At 38.1% G+C, this 12,271-nt stretch overlaps 1 protein-coding gene across 2 annotated transcripts in view; it reads right to left on the reverse strand.

The window, feature by feature from the left end:
* si:dkeyp-121d4.3 (uncharacterized) overlaps positions 1–11,977 on the reverse strand; it is a 32,150-nt gene extending 20,173 nt beyond the window's left edge. Inside the window, exons 1-5 of one of the 2 annotated variants that reach the window (XM_051648525.1) lie at positions 11,063–11,977; positions 5,776–5,951; positions 5,593–5,635; positions 4,715–4,840; positions 4,510–4,608 (exon numbers count right to left, since the gene is read on the reverse strand). In XM_051648525.1, the coding sequence (XP_051504485.1) occupies positions 4,510–4,608; positions 4,715–4,840; positions 5,593–5,635; positions 5,776–5,951; positions 11,063–11,707 (1,089 nt within the window). In that variant the 5' untranslated portion in view covers positions 11,708–11,977. Of the gene's footprint in view, positions 1–4,509; positions 4,609–4,714; positions 4,841–5,592; positions 5,636–5,775; positions 5,952–11,050 lie in introns of both variants that reach the window. The other variant, XM_051648524.1, reaches the window with a different exon arrangement.
* Between the last annotated feature and the right edge of the window lie 294 nt (positions 11,978–12,271).

Genomic DNA, 12,271 nt, shown 5'->3' on the forward strand with positions numbered 1-12,271 from the left:
AAGAATGCAAACTGTCTGCCAGTATTTTCTGATAACATGCTGCATTCATCTTGCCATCAATTTTCACAAGATTCCCCGTTCCTTTAGAGCTCACACACCCCCAAAACATCAGTGAGCCACCACCATGCTTTACAGTGGGGATGATATTCTTTTCACTATAGGCCTTGTTGACCCCTCTCCAAACACAGCGTTTATGGTTGTGACCATAAAGCTCTATTGTGGTCTCATCACTCCAAATTACAGTGTGCCAGAAGCTGTGAGGCGTGTCAAGGTGTTGTCGGGCATATTGTAACCGGGCTTTTTGTGGCATTGGCGCAGTAAAGGCTTCTTTCTGGCAACTCGACCATGCAGCTCATTTTGGTTCAAGTATCATCGTATTGTGCTCCTTGAAACAACCACACCATCTTTTTCCAGAGCAGCCTGTATTTCTCCTGAGGTTACCTGTGGGTTTTTCTTTGTATCCCGAACAATTCTTCTGGCAGTTGTGGCTGAAATCTTTCTTGGTCTACCTGACTTTGGCTTGGCATCAAGAGATCCCAGAATTTTCCACTTCTTAATAAGTGATTGAAGTGACTGACTGGCATTTTCAAGGCTTTGGATATCTTTTTATATCCTTTTCCAACTTTATAAAGTTCCATTACCTTGTTACACAGGTCTTTTGACAGTTCTTTTCTGCTCTCCATGGCTCAGTATCTAGCCTGCTCAGTGCATCCATATGAGAGCTAACAAACTCTTTGACTATTTATACACAGACACTAACTGCAATTTAAAAAGCCACAGGTGTGGGAAACTAACCTTTAATTGCCATTTAAACCTGTGTGTGTCACCTTGTGTGTCTGTAACAAGGCCAAACATTCAAGGGTATGTAAACTTTTGATCAGGGCCATTTGGGTGATTTCTGTTACCATTATGATTTAAAAAGGAGCCAAACAACTATAAGATAATAAATGGCTTCATATGATCACTATCCTTAAATAAAAGACAATTTTTTTGCATGATCAGTCATATTTTCAAAATCAATGCCCAAATTTCACAATTTCTGCCGGGTTATGCAAACTTTTGAGCACAACTGAATGTATGTGTGTATGTATATATATATATATATATATATATATATATATATTAGAGCTGTCAGAATTAACGTGTTAACCCTTTCAATGAATTAAAAAAGTTTAACACGTTTGTTTTTCTTAATCACGATTAATGCATTTACCGTTAATAAAACATAAACCAGCATTAACACAGGTTAGAGGGGTGGAACCTTTGTAATGTGTCTGCCCGGTGTCATTACACTGATGCACACACCAAAAACAGACACAGCATTGATTCAGTGTCAGTGATAAAGTGGTGGGGAAGGAATGCTTAACGCTATTTGCTGTACAAAACAAGCCTAGATGGAACTTGTGACAGAAATCAAGTATTTCTCAGCCCAAGTAAGGTGCATATTAATTACCGCAGAAGCACATTAAGTCTAAACTATCACCAAAATGCAGAATGAGATGTTTTTGTCTGCAAGCGCTTTTCATGTGGAGTTCAAAGTGGAGCTTGACATTGGCTCTGAAGCCCTGACGCAAATCATGCACGTGGCTTCACGATTGCTGTAACAAAGCGGCTAGCCACAGTCTACAGGAAGGTTAATACACTATATTGCCAAAAGTATTCGCTCATCTGCCTTTAGACGCATATGAACTTAAGTGACATCCCATTCTTAATCCATAGGGTTTAATATGATGTCGGCCCACCCTTTGCAGCTATAACAGCTTCAACTCTTCTGGGAAGGCTTTCCACAAGGTTTAGGAGTGTGTTTATGGGAATTTTTGACCATTCTTCCAGAAGCGCATTTGTGAGGTCAGACACTGATGTTGGACGAGAAGGCCTGGCTCGCAGTCTTCGCTCTAATTCATCCCAAAGGTGCTCTATCGGGTTGAGGTCAGGACTCTGTGCAGGCCAGTCAAGTTCTTCCACACCAAACTCGCTCATCCATGTCTTTATGGACCTTGCTTTGTGCACTGGTGCGCAGTCATGTTGGAACAGGAAGGGGCCATCCCCAAACTGTTCCCACAAAGTTGGGAGCATGGAATTGTCCAAAATCTCTTGGTATGCTGAAGCATTCAGAGTTCCTTTTACTGGAACTAAGGGGCCAAGCCCAGCTCCTGAAAAACAACCCCACACCATAATCCCCCTCCACCAAACTTCACAGTTGGCACAATGCAGTCAGAAAAGTACCGTTCTCCTGGCAACCGCCAAACCCAGACTCGTCCATCAGATTGCCAGATGGAGAAGCGTGATTCGTCACTCCAGAGAACGCGTCTCCACTGCTCTAGAGTCCAGTGGCGGCGTGCTTTACACCACTGCATCCGACGCTTTGCATTGCACTTGGTGTTGTATGGCTTGGATGCAGCTGCTCGGCCATGGAAACCCATTCCATGAAGCTCTCTACGCACTGTTCTTGAGCTAATCTGAAGGCCACATGAACTTTGGAGGTCTGTAGCGATTGACTCTGCAGAAAGTTGGCGACCTCTGCACACTATGCGCCTCAGCATCCGCTGACCCCGCTCTGTCATTTTACGTGGCCTACCACTTCCTGGCCGAGTTGCTGTCATTCCCAATCGCTTCCACTTTGTTATAATACCACTGACAGTTGACTGTGGAATATTTAGTAGCGAGGAAATTTCACGACTGGACTTGTTGCACAGGTGGCATCCTATCACAGTACCACGCTGGAATTCACTGAGCTCCTGAGAGCGGCCCATTCTTTCACAAATGTTTGTAGAAGCAGTCTGCATGCCTAGGTGCTTCATTTTATACACCTGTGGCCATGGAAGTGATTGGAACACCTGAATTCAATTATTTGGATGGGTGAGCGAATACTTTTGGCAATATAGTGTATTTTAAGAGATTTAATGCACATTGCAATAAATATGCAACCTATGTGGGGAGTAGTTCTTTCAATTAGTCGAACTCCCACTTAACTTTGGGCAATGTTTAATGTTAATTGAATTGGTGTGGTTTTTTTGTGTGTGTATTTCTATCTTTATACAGTGGAAGGCTTTGTTTGGAAAATGTTAATAAAGCATTATATTGTTACATAGTTTTGTTTTCTTTCCCAAGATGAAAATAAATGCATTTTGACAGGAAAATAAATATATTTGGTGTCAAATATCAACACTTACAAAATCTGCGTTTAATCACGATTACCTACAAAAAATGTATGTGATTAAAAAAATGATTCGATTGACAGCACTAATAAATATATATATATATATATATATATATATATATATATATATATATATATATATATATATATATATATATATTTATTTCAAATGACATATACATATATACAGTTGAAGTCAGACGTTTACATACACCTTAGCCAAATACATTTAAACTCAGTTTTTCACAATACCTGACATTTAATCTTAGAAAACATTCCCTGTCTTAGGTCATTTAGGATCACTATTTTATTTTAAGAATGTGAAATGTGGGGATGGAGGTCGGCTGGAGCGCCCCCATTTCAGGAGTGGTGCACGGAGATGAGGAGGGTGGCAGCTTTTGAGGAAGTGTCATTTAGAAGACTGGGTAACTTGGGATTTGTTTGTTGGGAAATGGGGCAACTATTTGGAGTTTTTGGAGGGCTCTCGGAGAGGGGCGATGGAGAGAGGTGCATAGGTATAAATGTGTGTGATCATTATATATATAAATGTTTTGTTTTTGCTTGTTTTTTTTTTTTTTTGTATATACTCGTACGACCACAAGAATGTTTGTTGAGGGTCAGGGCGGGGTTGGGGATTGGGAGGGGTAATAGTGGGGGTTAAATGTTGATTCTATGTATATATGTTTTGCTTTTCTTTATTTACTGTATGAATCAATATAAAATGTTAATCACAAAGAATGTGAAACGTGGGGTCACGTGACGCCATGCGAGGTTCGGATGTGTGAACGGCGAGCTCTGCGCACTTTGCTAGTTTTAATACTTTTTAAGACATAAACCGGTGAGATTCGATACACTCTGTTCCATAACTGTTCTAGGAGGACAATATGTCAAAGAATTCAAAATCCTCGGGCTCTGGAGACATTAAAAGACACTTACGTGCTCAAGCTGACGCCCCCGAGCAGGCCATAGGCCTAGGAGTCGATTTGGTTGGGGAGGTGCAGGAAATTCGGCAGGAGATGCTGACCCATGTCAGCAATGCTGACGAAGGTCATTGATTCAGACTGATTCGCAAATGAATCAGACTGATTTTTGAATCAGTATGAACAAGTTATGAAAAGAACCGAATAAATAGAACAATTCACTCAAATCAGAACTCTCTATCAGTTGCGAGATAGTTTTCCTATACATAAACTCTGCACAAGAGGAATATCTACCCAATTGAATAACTTAGTTCAGAAAGCATTTTCAAACATACCAACCATCTCTGAATGGATGTTATCAAGTGAAACAACACCTTTTATACCTGTCCCATGTTGATCGGAAAGTACTAAAGTGTCTGTTTTACTCACATCAGGAAGGGCCGTAGTAACAACACCCTCATACACTGTATTGTCAATGTCCTCTGTTCCTCTTGGGGCCACTTTCACATCAACCGCACATTCTTTTCCCTGACATCACAAGCAGTTATAGTACAGAAATTAGAACATCTGCAATAAACAGTGATTCATCGAAAACAATCTGGGATTTTAGCACATGAAATATACAATGACTCACCAGATTTTTCAGTGCAGTAAAATGCACTTTAACCCCAGGCACCAGGTTTGATCTCTTTCCAATAAAGGCATCAAAGACAAACGAAAATTTCTTCAGATCCTCCCGTTCAATGAAACCACAGTTATTCTGAGGGTCAATGAACAAAACAGTGCTGTATATTGTTCGATATTCAAGTGATTTTTATGCAAAAAAAGTTTTATTTCAAAAACTTTCAATGCTCACTCATTCATTCATTCATTCATTCATTCAAAAAACAAAAGTGAGAGAGACATTTTAAATAGTGAATGTTTTTGAAAAATAATGGGTTAATAAAATTTGGTATTAAACAAAACTCATTATCTTAAATGTTTTACACACAACTGAAGGGGTTGCTTGACAGTAGACGTAGACCGATATATCGGTTTTACAATTAATCTGTGCCGATAGTTGATTTTTGGAACTATCAGATATCGTAAAAAATCTTTGTCGATAGTTGATGATAGTTTTTTCTTCATTAAAAAATAAGAGTCCCCGGTGTGTTTTGAGATTGTTTATACTTAAGTCTGGTGTTATGCAACAAATCTTCAAAATCTGTTTACTGGATGTTATTGGGATTTTAGTTGAACAAAAAACTGCATTTGGGATTTCATTCATTTTGGACTCTTTGTCTTTGCCCGCCATAGTAAAGAAAGAATAAAAAAAATTTTTTTACATTCTATAAATCGATTTTAAAATCTATCAGCCGATTAATCGGTCAGCTTTTCCCACCACCTTTGTTATCGTTATCTGTAAAAACCACTATTGGTCGACCTCTACTTAACAGCATCCAACATTCACAATATAACATGGTTTCTTGTCATTTACTGCTTATATAACATATTATTAGCAAAAGTACTTACACCAATAAATGAAATGACTCCCAATGAGCGTCCACGGGGAGTGCTGAAAAAAAATTGCAATTATTTCAACATTCTCTCCTTAACGGTTTGAATTTCTCAAAACCACTAAATATTTTAGCCAAAATGTAGAGAAGCAATGATTTTCTCTCAAGATACAAATCAGGAGTATGACTATGGGTTTACTTTGCTGAAATATTCTTGAACATTGCCAGCTTTGATGCCATCGTCTTGGAAGGTTCGATCTTGGTGTCTTTCGATGTCTCGGATGGTGGTGGTGGTGGTGGTGGTACTGGACCTGGGCCCAGGAAATCTTGTGGCGGTGCCGCAAACCCTCCTCTGTCTCCAAATGCATGATTCCCCTTATTTATGTGAAACAAAAATAACACTTAGTTCCCTAGGATTCTATTTTGATACTGATGCATGAAGAATCAGCAGGTAACAATAAATTGTTAAGAAACAATAAGCTTATTTAAAAAAAAAAGAAAAAAAAAAGGAATAACATTTTAATAAAGGTAAAAGTATCAAAAGAGTAGATCTCAATATGCAAGTCATAAGAGACAGCAATGAATAATAGACTAATAGTTCTTTATACCCATCAATACGTATACGTCAGCAAAATATAATCATCATGTGAACAGTATCCAAGAGGAAATTAGGCCAAGTCATCTAGGTATGGACTATCAGATCTAATTAAAACTTGTGTTTAAAACACCAAAGATACCAATATAAATAGCAGCATGACATCTTGTGAACTTGACTATTGGAAAGAGGAAACAGAAAACACCTTCATGTTTAATGCAAATATTTGTCTGTAATAACTTGATCAGTCTGTGTTTTCAGCACATGAGCAGCTTCACACATTCACTTTTCAGCATGCAGTACATGCAGACTGTATATTTATTTAATTATTTGCGGTTTAATAATCACACTAAGACATTTCACAATTTTAATTTGATTAATTGTCCAGTTTAGTGTAATGGAGTCACAGAACATGCACTCAAATGAGCATCTGTATGCAGCCGTCTGTCAGTCAGACAGCGTGCGAGGATCAAATTAAGTCGGTGCTCGGTACTTCAGAGTGTGTGAGTGGAGCGGCAACAATTTCCACTCCGTGCCTAAAGCATTCTTTAACCACTCCGCTCCAGCTCCACTCCAGGTTGTCCATTTCCCTGGATTAGAGAAACCCCGCCCCATGTACGCTCCATGGCAAAATTTGCGCCTAACTGCCTCTCCACTGTAAAGTTATTTCAGTATGCTTTTTAATATCACAACCTTCCATGCAGGTGTATTAAATGAAAAATAATTACACAATACTAGAAGAAAAGCTACAATGTGCTTTATTAGAACACTAACATTAGCCCAAGACTAAATTAAATTTTTATAGCTTACTTTTGAAACATATCGGCAGCATTCTCTGGGTTTGATCAATTAAATAAATTGCTAGATGCAAAAAAAAAAAAAAAAAAAAAAGAAAAAACATTAAATTACAAATATAAATTACCAAACTAATTTTTTTATAAATTACCAGAAAAACATTATTAGGCCTATGTATTATTGCCTATTATTTTCTATTATTGCACTTATTTTAATTAACCTTGCCCTATAATTCTGTGAACGAAACAAAATTACATTCTCAGAATGTTCTACACTTTTTTTTTTAAATCAAAACTAGATAACGACTGTCAAAACTATATGTCTAATGCAGAGTTTACTTTTAGAAATACTAGCATTTGAATTTTTTAAGATTTTAAATCTTCCTCTATTCGCATTTGATGAGCTTCTTCATCTGCAAATGTATAAAGCATAAATTAGCCTATGGCACTAAAATACATTTAGTTGGCAATCGATTAAAGTCAAACTATGCAATATTAACATGTTGATTAGTTCAGTTGGTGTTTTACGTCCTTAAAAGTTCAATTCTATTTAATGCGGGACATAATAGCCTACAGTTAAGATTGAGATGCATTAGATTAAAATGTTGATATGATTATTCAAAATATTTAATAGGGGAGAGAGATATACTATATATGTATTACTGACCTTTAGATTTTCTCTCCACGTGAACGGATTATCATCGTGTTTTTTGGACACGTCTTTTAGGATTTCACAACAAACCTTTGATCGTGGCTATCACCTCCCCACTCGTGTTCTCCCTCGCCATCCCATCATTAATTTTCACTATATACCAGTTGACTGAAGAATAAAGAGACGAGACACAAGCATGTAGATAAGTCAAGCTTTACGGCAAGCTTAACTCAATAATAGGGAGCGTGAAAACAGAAAGCGAAGTAACCTTCGCGCTGGAGGTCGAACATTACCAAGTGCCGCTAGATTTTAAATTAGTAATTTTTTTTTATCACATTCTTTCTGGTTATATCAGAAATTCCATCTTTCCTTCATGCCAATAGTGTTTAACACTGCTTAACACATGGTGAATTACTGCATTAAGGTCTGTTAACAGGTGTTTTGCCCGTGATGGAGCATTAGTGGAGCGCTCTTGGAGCGAGAGAAAACAATGACGCTCCGTTTTTTTAAAAACCCGCTCCTCGCTCCAGGCAAAGTCATGCCGCTCCACTCCTTGCTTCGCTCACACACTCTGCTACCGGTACTGTAGAAACATTGGTATCGTTACATATTTTTTATTGTAGTATCGACTTGGTATGAAAGTACCGGTACTTTTGACATCACTAGCAGGCTTTAAGGTGCTATAAGTGATTTTGTTATGGAATGGTATTTAGAAAACGTTCACACTCCCTGAAAGATTTCACTGAAATAAGTGTCCCGCGAAACTAGCCAATCAGAAGACTTTGATGTGCCTGTGAATCATTTTGCGCATTCTCATAGCGTAGTTGTTGAAGTGGATCATTCAGGTTAAATGACATATCAGATTCATAACAGTTGTCAATAGTGTTGTCACAGTACCAAAATTTCAGTAGTCAGTACTGATACCAGTGAAATTTCACAGTTCTCGATACCAGCTTTGGTACCATAGCATAAATATGCTAATATGACAATGTGCTATTGAACACACCTGTTTAGCCTATTTAAAAAGTTACTTTTCAATGTATAAATAAATAAATGAAAAGAAATCCATGTTTCCTTCAAGTGTTTCTCAATCAAGGATGCATTGCTTAAGTGTTTTTAAGTAGCACACTACTGAAACCTGTTTTATTCTTTACCAAATCATGCATTCCTTTTTGTCATTATTATTATTAGTAGTAGTAGTAGTAGTATTTTCCAGAACTCCATGTTTTAGAGTTTAATTTCATCATCAAAATGGTGTCTAATCAATTCATTCTTAAAACTTTTAACAAGTGAAAATAGAACTTTTCAACATGTCATTGCATTTTTTTTTGCCAAAATTGTATTCTTGTCTTGTTTGTGAAATATTGCTTTATTATTATTATCATTACAGTGAATATTACATTTTACTATACAGTTGTAATATATTTCTGTCACAATTTCTTTAGTTTCAGGGATCTAGCTTATATTTTGAAATGTGCTTTTATTATAACGTGTATTTTTTGCCGGAAGCTTCACTTTCCGGATAAACAGTTTGCGACATGGAGACTTTTAAGTCATGTCTGAAATCTCATCTCATTACACTGGCCTTTGAGTCTGACAAATGAAATATAGGACACAGTTTTGGAGTGTTTGTATTTTGTGTATTTGGTTAATTTCTAAATGTTATGTTTTAAATTGTATTACTGTGAAGCACCTTGGTCAACTCTGTTGTTTTAAATGCTTTATTAATAAAGATGAGTTGAGATTAAAGCACAAATGCTGTGATTTATTTATATAAATATATAGTTTACGTGTGCTGCATGGTTCACAGTAGATTAGTGCTCTGCTCTGTCATCTCATACAACATGTGAATGATTCTCAATATGTATGTGCGGTCGGATTTATACATTCATTCATAGTACGCAGCTCTTCCACACTAAGATTGAAGTCTTAGCGGTTTAATAAATCACACTAGGACATTTCACAATTTTAATTTGATTAATTGTCCATTTCAGTGTAAGGAGTAACAGAGCACACACTCAAAATGAGCATTTTAAAGCTGTCGTGTGTCCGTCAAACTGTGCGCTGGTACCGGATTGTGTCAGTGCTCGGTACTACCAGTACTGCAGAAACACTGGTATCGTTACATCTTTTTTATTTTAGTATCGACTTGGTACTGAATTACCAGTACTTTTGACAACACTAGTTGTCAGTTGAGGGCGCTACTTTGCAACTGTTGTGTAAGACAACCATGAGAAGACGCACTGCTGCTCTTCTGCTCTGTAACAGTCTCAACCTTATCTTTGGAGGGCGGGGTTTTAGAAAGAGGGGGCATGTCTAATTTGAAGTTCCAGAACAGCTAAAATAACATACAGCACCATTAATAATCTGCAGCAACATGGGATGGGCACGAGTACTCGAGTATTCGGACATGGCAGCAATGATCAGTCATGAAAATGATGTTCGATGGTGATCATGCATGATGTGACTTTTCACTTCATTTGAAATTCAGTTACCTGACAACTTAACATGAACGTGTCAAAGAGGGAGCTTATTTTTAATTTTGAGCTCAATTACGTTGTGATTTTGAGGGGTACAGTGATTGTCAGAAACGTCTCATAGCAACCAAACTGATATACGACGCGATTAATTATATTAATTTTTTATTTGTTTTACTGCACAATGTATCATGATTAATCGCAATTAATCACAGAAAACAGTTTGAAAACTGTTATTATTTGATCCAAGGGACAGTGTACAACCACTGCTCATGACGAACTGCTGATAGCAGATCTTTTTGAGCAGCACTGCAGTAGGGGGCCGTGCAGATAAAAGTGTCTGCTTTGCTTTGAGTGGATGACAGCCAACAGTTTCTTTTTAAGTATTTAAGTTGCTTTTTGCTTTCAGAACAATAGCCTACTTGGTGTAAATAAATAGATAATGCTGAGATTATCAACCTATCACTTCTGAAGACATGGATTTAACCACTGGAGTCTTATGGATTACTTTTATGCTGCATTTATGTGCTTTCTGAAGCTTCAAAGTTCTGGTCGGCATTCACTTGCATTGGATGGACCTACAGAGCGGAGATATTCTTCAAAAATATTTGTTTGTGTTCAGCAGAAGAAAGTCATACACATCTGGGATGGCATGTGAGTAAATGATGAGAATTTCCATTTTTGGGTGAACTATCCCTTTAATATGGTACCACACATTTGTTATTATGGGCATTAAACGCAAAACTCTTTAATACATAATAATTGTATACAATATGTAACAGGGGGTCCCTGCTTAATCTCTCTACCCACTAAGAGCTTATTGGCCTGAAAAAAGTTGAAGACCCCTGATATAAAGGTTTATATAGAAGGATTGCCCCAATAACTAACTAGAAAGCAAACTAGGTTTTGACACAGACACAAATCTCAGATAATAAATAAGGTCGTCAAAAACTTACATGTACACTCACTGGTTGCATAAAATGTGGGTCTCTTGGGCCAAAACGCTCCATCGGGTCAACTCCAGGGTTCATCATGGGGAAACCTGGTCTATCATCAAACTCTGGTGAACGAACACCCGCGGGCACACGCTCAAACTCAGGCCGGAAGAAGTTCGATGGTCTAGCCCGAAACTCAGGTGGACAGAAGTCTGGAGGACGGAAACGCGGTCCGCACTCAAACTCCAGAGAGTCAAAGCGCGGATCAGCATCATTAAACGGCGGAGGGCGGAATCCGGGTCTGTCGGGGAAATCCAGCGGGTGTAAAGGCTCATCGTGTATCATCTGTTCGCGCATCATGAACTCGGGTGGTTCATTCATAAACTCGTGTGGTTCATTCATAAACTGTCTGTGCTCTGCCATGTTATCCATCATCCTCATTCTCGAGGGCTGCGGTCCGTAGTCATGAGGGGGCCCAGGAAATCTCTGCCCCGGTGGACCCATCGGGTGACGAGGAGTGGGACCGCGAAACCCGCCGCGACGGGGAGGAGGCCTGGACCAGCAATTTTTAGGCAGTGGAGGAGCGGGTGCTGCAGGACGCACCCCATGCTGAGGTCCAGGTCCTGGAAGTTGAGCATTTTGTATTCCTTTTCCACGTTTTGTACGATTTTCCCCCATTTTGTTAAAGTTTGCGGCTGCTGGTCAGTGACGTCCGACAGCCACAAGCGGGCCAGATGATCCGTCTCACTACCACGTTAGTTTGCGCAAGCGACCATGCAGATATTGCACTGTTTTCACGAATAAGATCACTCCTCAATGCAAATCCTAAAGTTGTTTTTACTTCATTACAAACGAAGTTGGTAAATTAACGTTCAAAATCATCGTACAGTCGTACGGACTCACTTCACCATGAACACAAGCTTAGAAACAACGCAAATGGCCAGCGGATGTGACGTAATACTTTCAAAATAAGAGTTCAGCAAGTAGCTTATAATATTGTACAGATTTTTTTTTTTAAATGTATTATTATTTATTTATTCTGTCTGGAAAAATCATTTATGTATGACTGTTGAAGACATTAATTTTATTGTAAATATAAGATACAAGTATTGAACACACCAATAAAACTTTACAATTTTGACAGTTTATCTTAAAAGGTGTTATGTTCCAAGCTTGTCTCTTTAATACAGTCACTTAAATTAATCAATAATGGAAAAATTATATCTATTGTAAAATATTATG

Source organism: Myxocyprinus asiaticus, chromosome 21 (assembly GCF_019703515.2).
Source record: "Myxocyprinus asiaticus isolate MX2 ecotype Aquarium Trade chromosome 21, UBuf_Myxa_2, whole genome shotgun sequence".
Lineage (NCBI taxonomy): Eukaryota > Metazoa > Chordata > Actinopteri > Cypriniformes > Catostomidae > Myxocyprinus > Myxocyprinus asiaticus.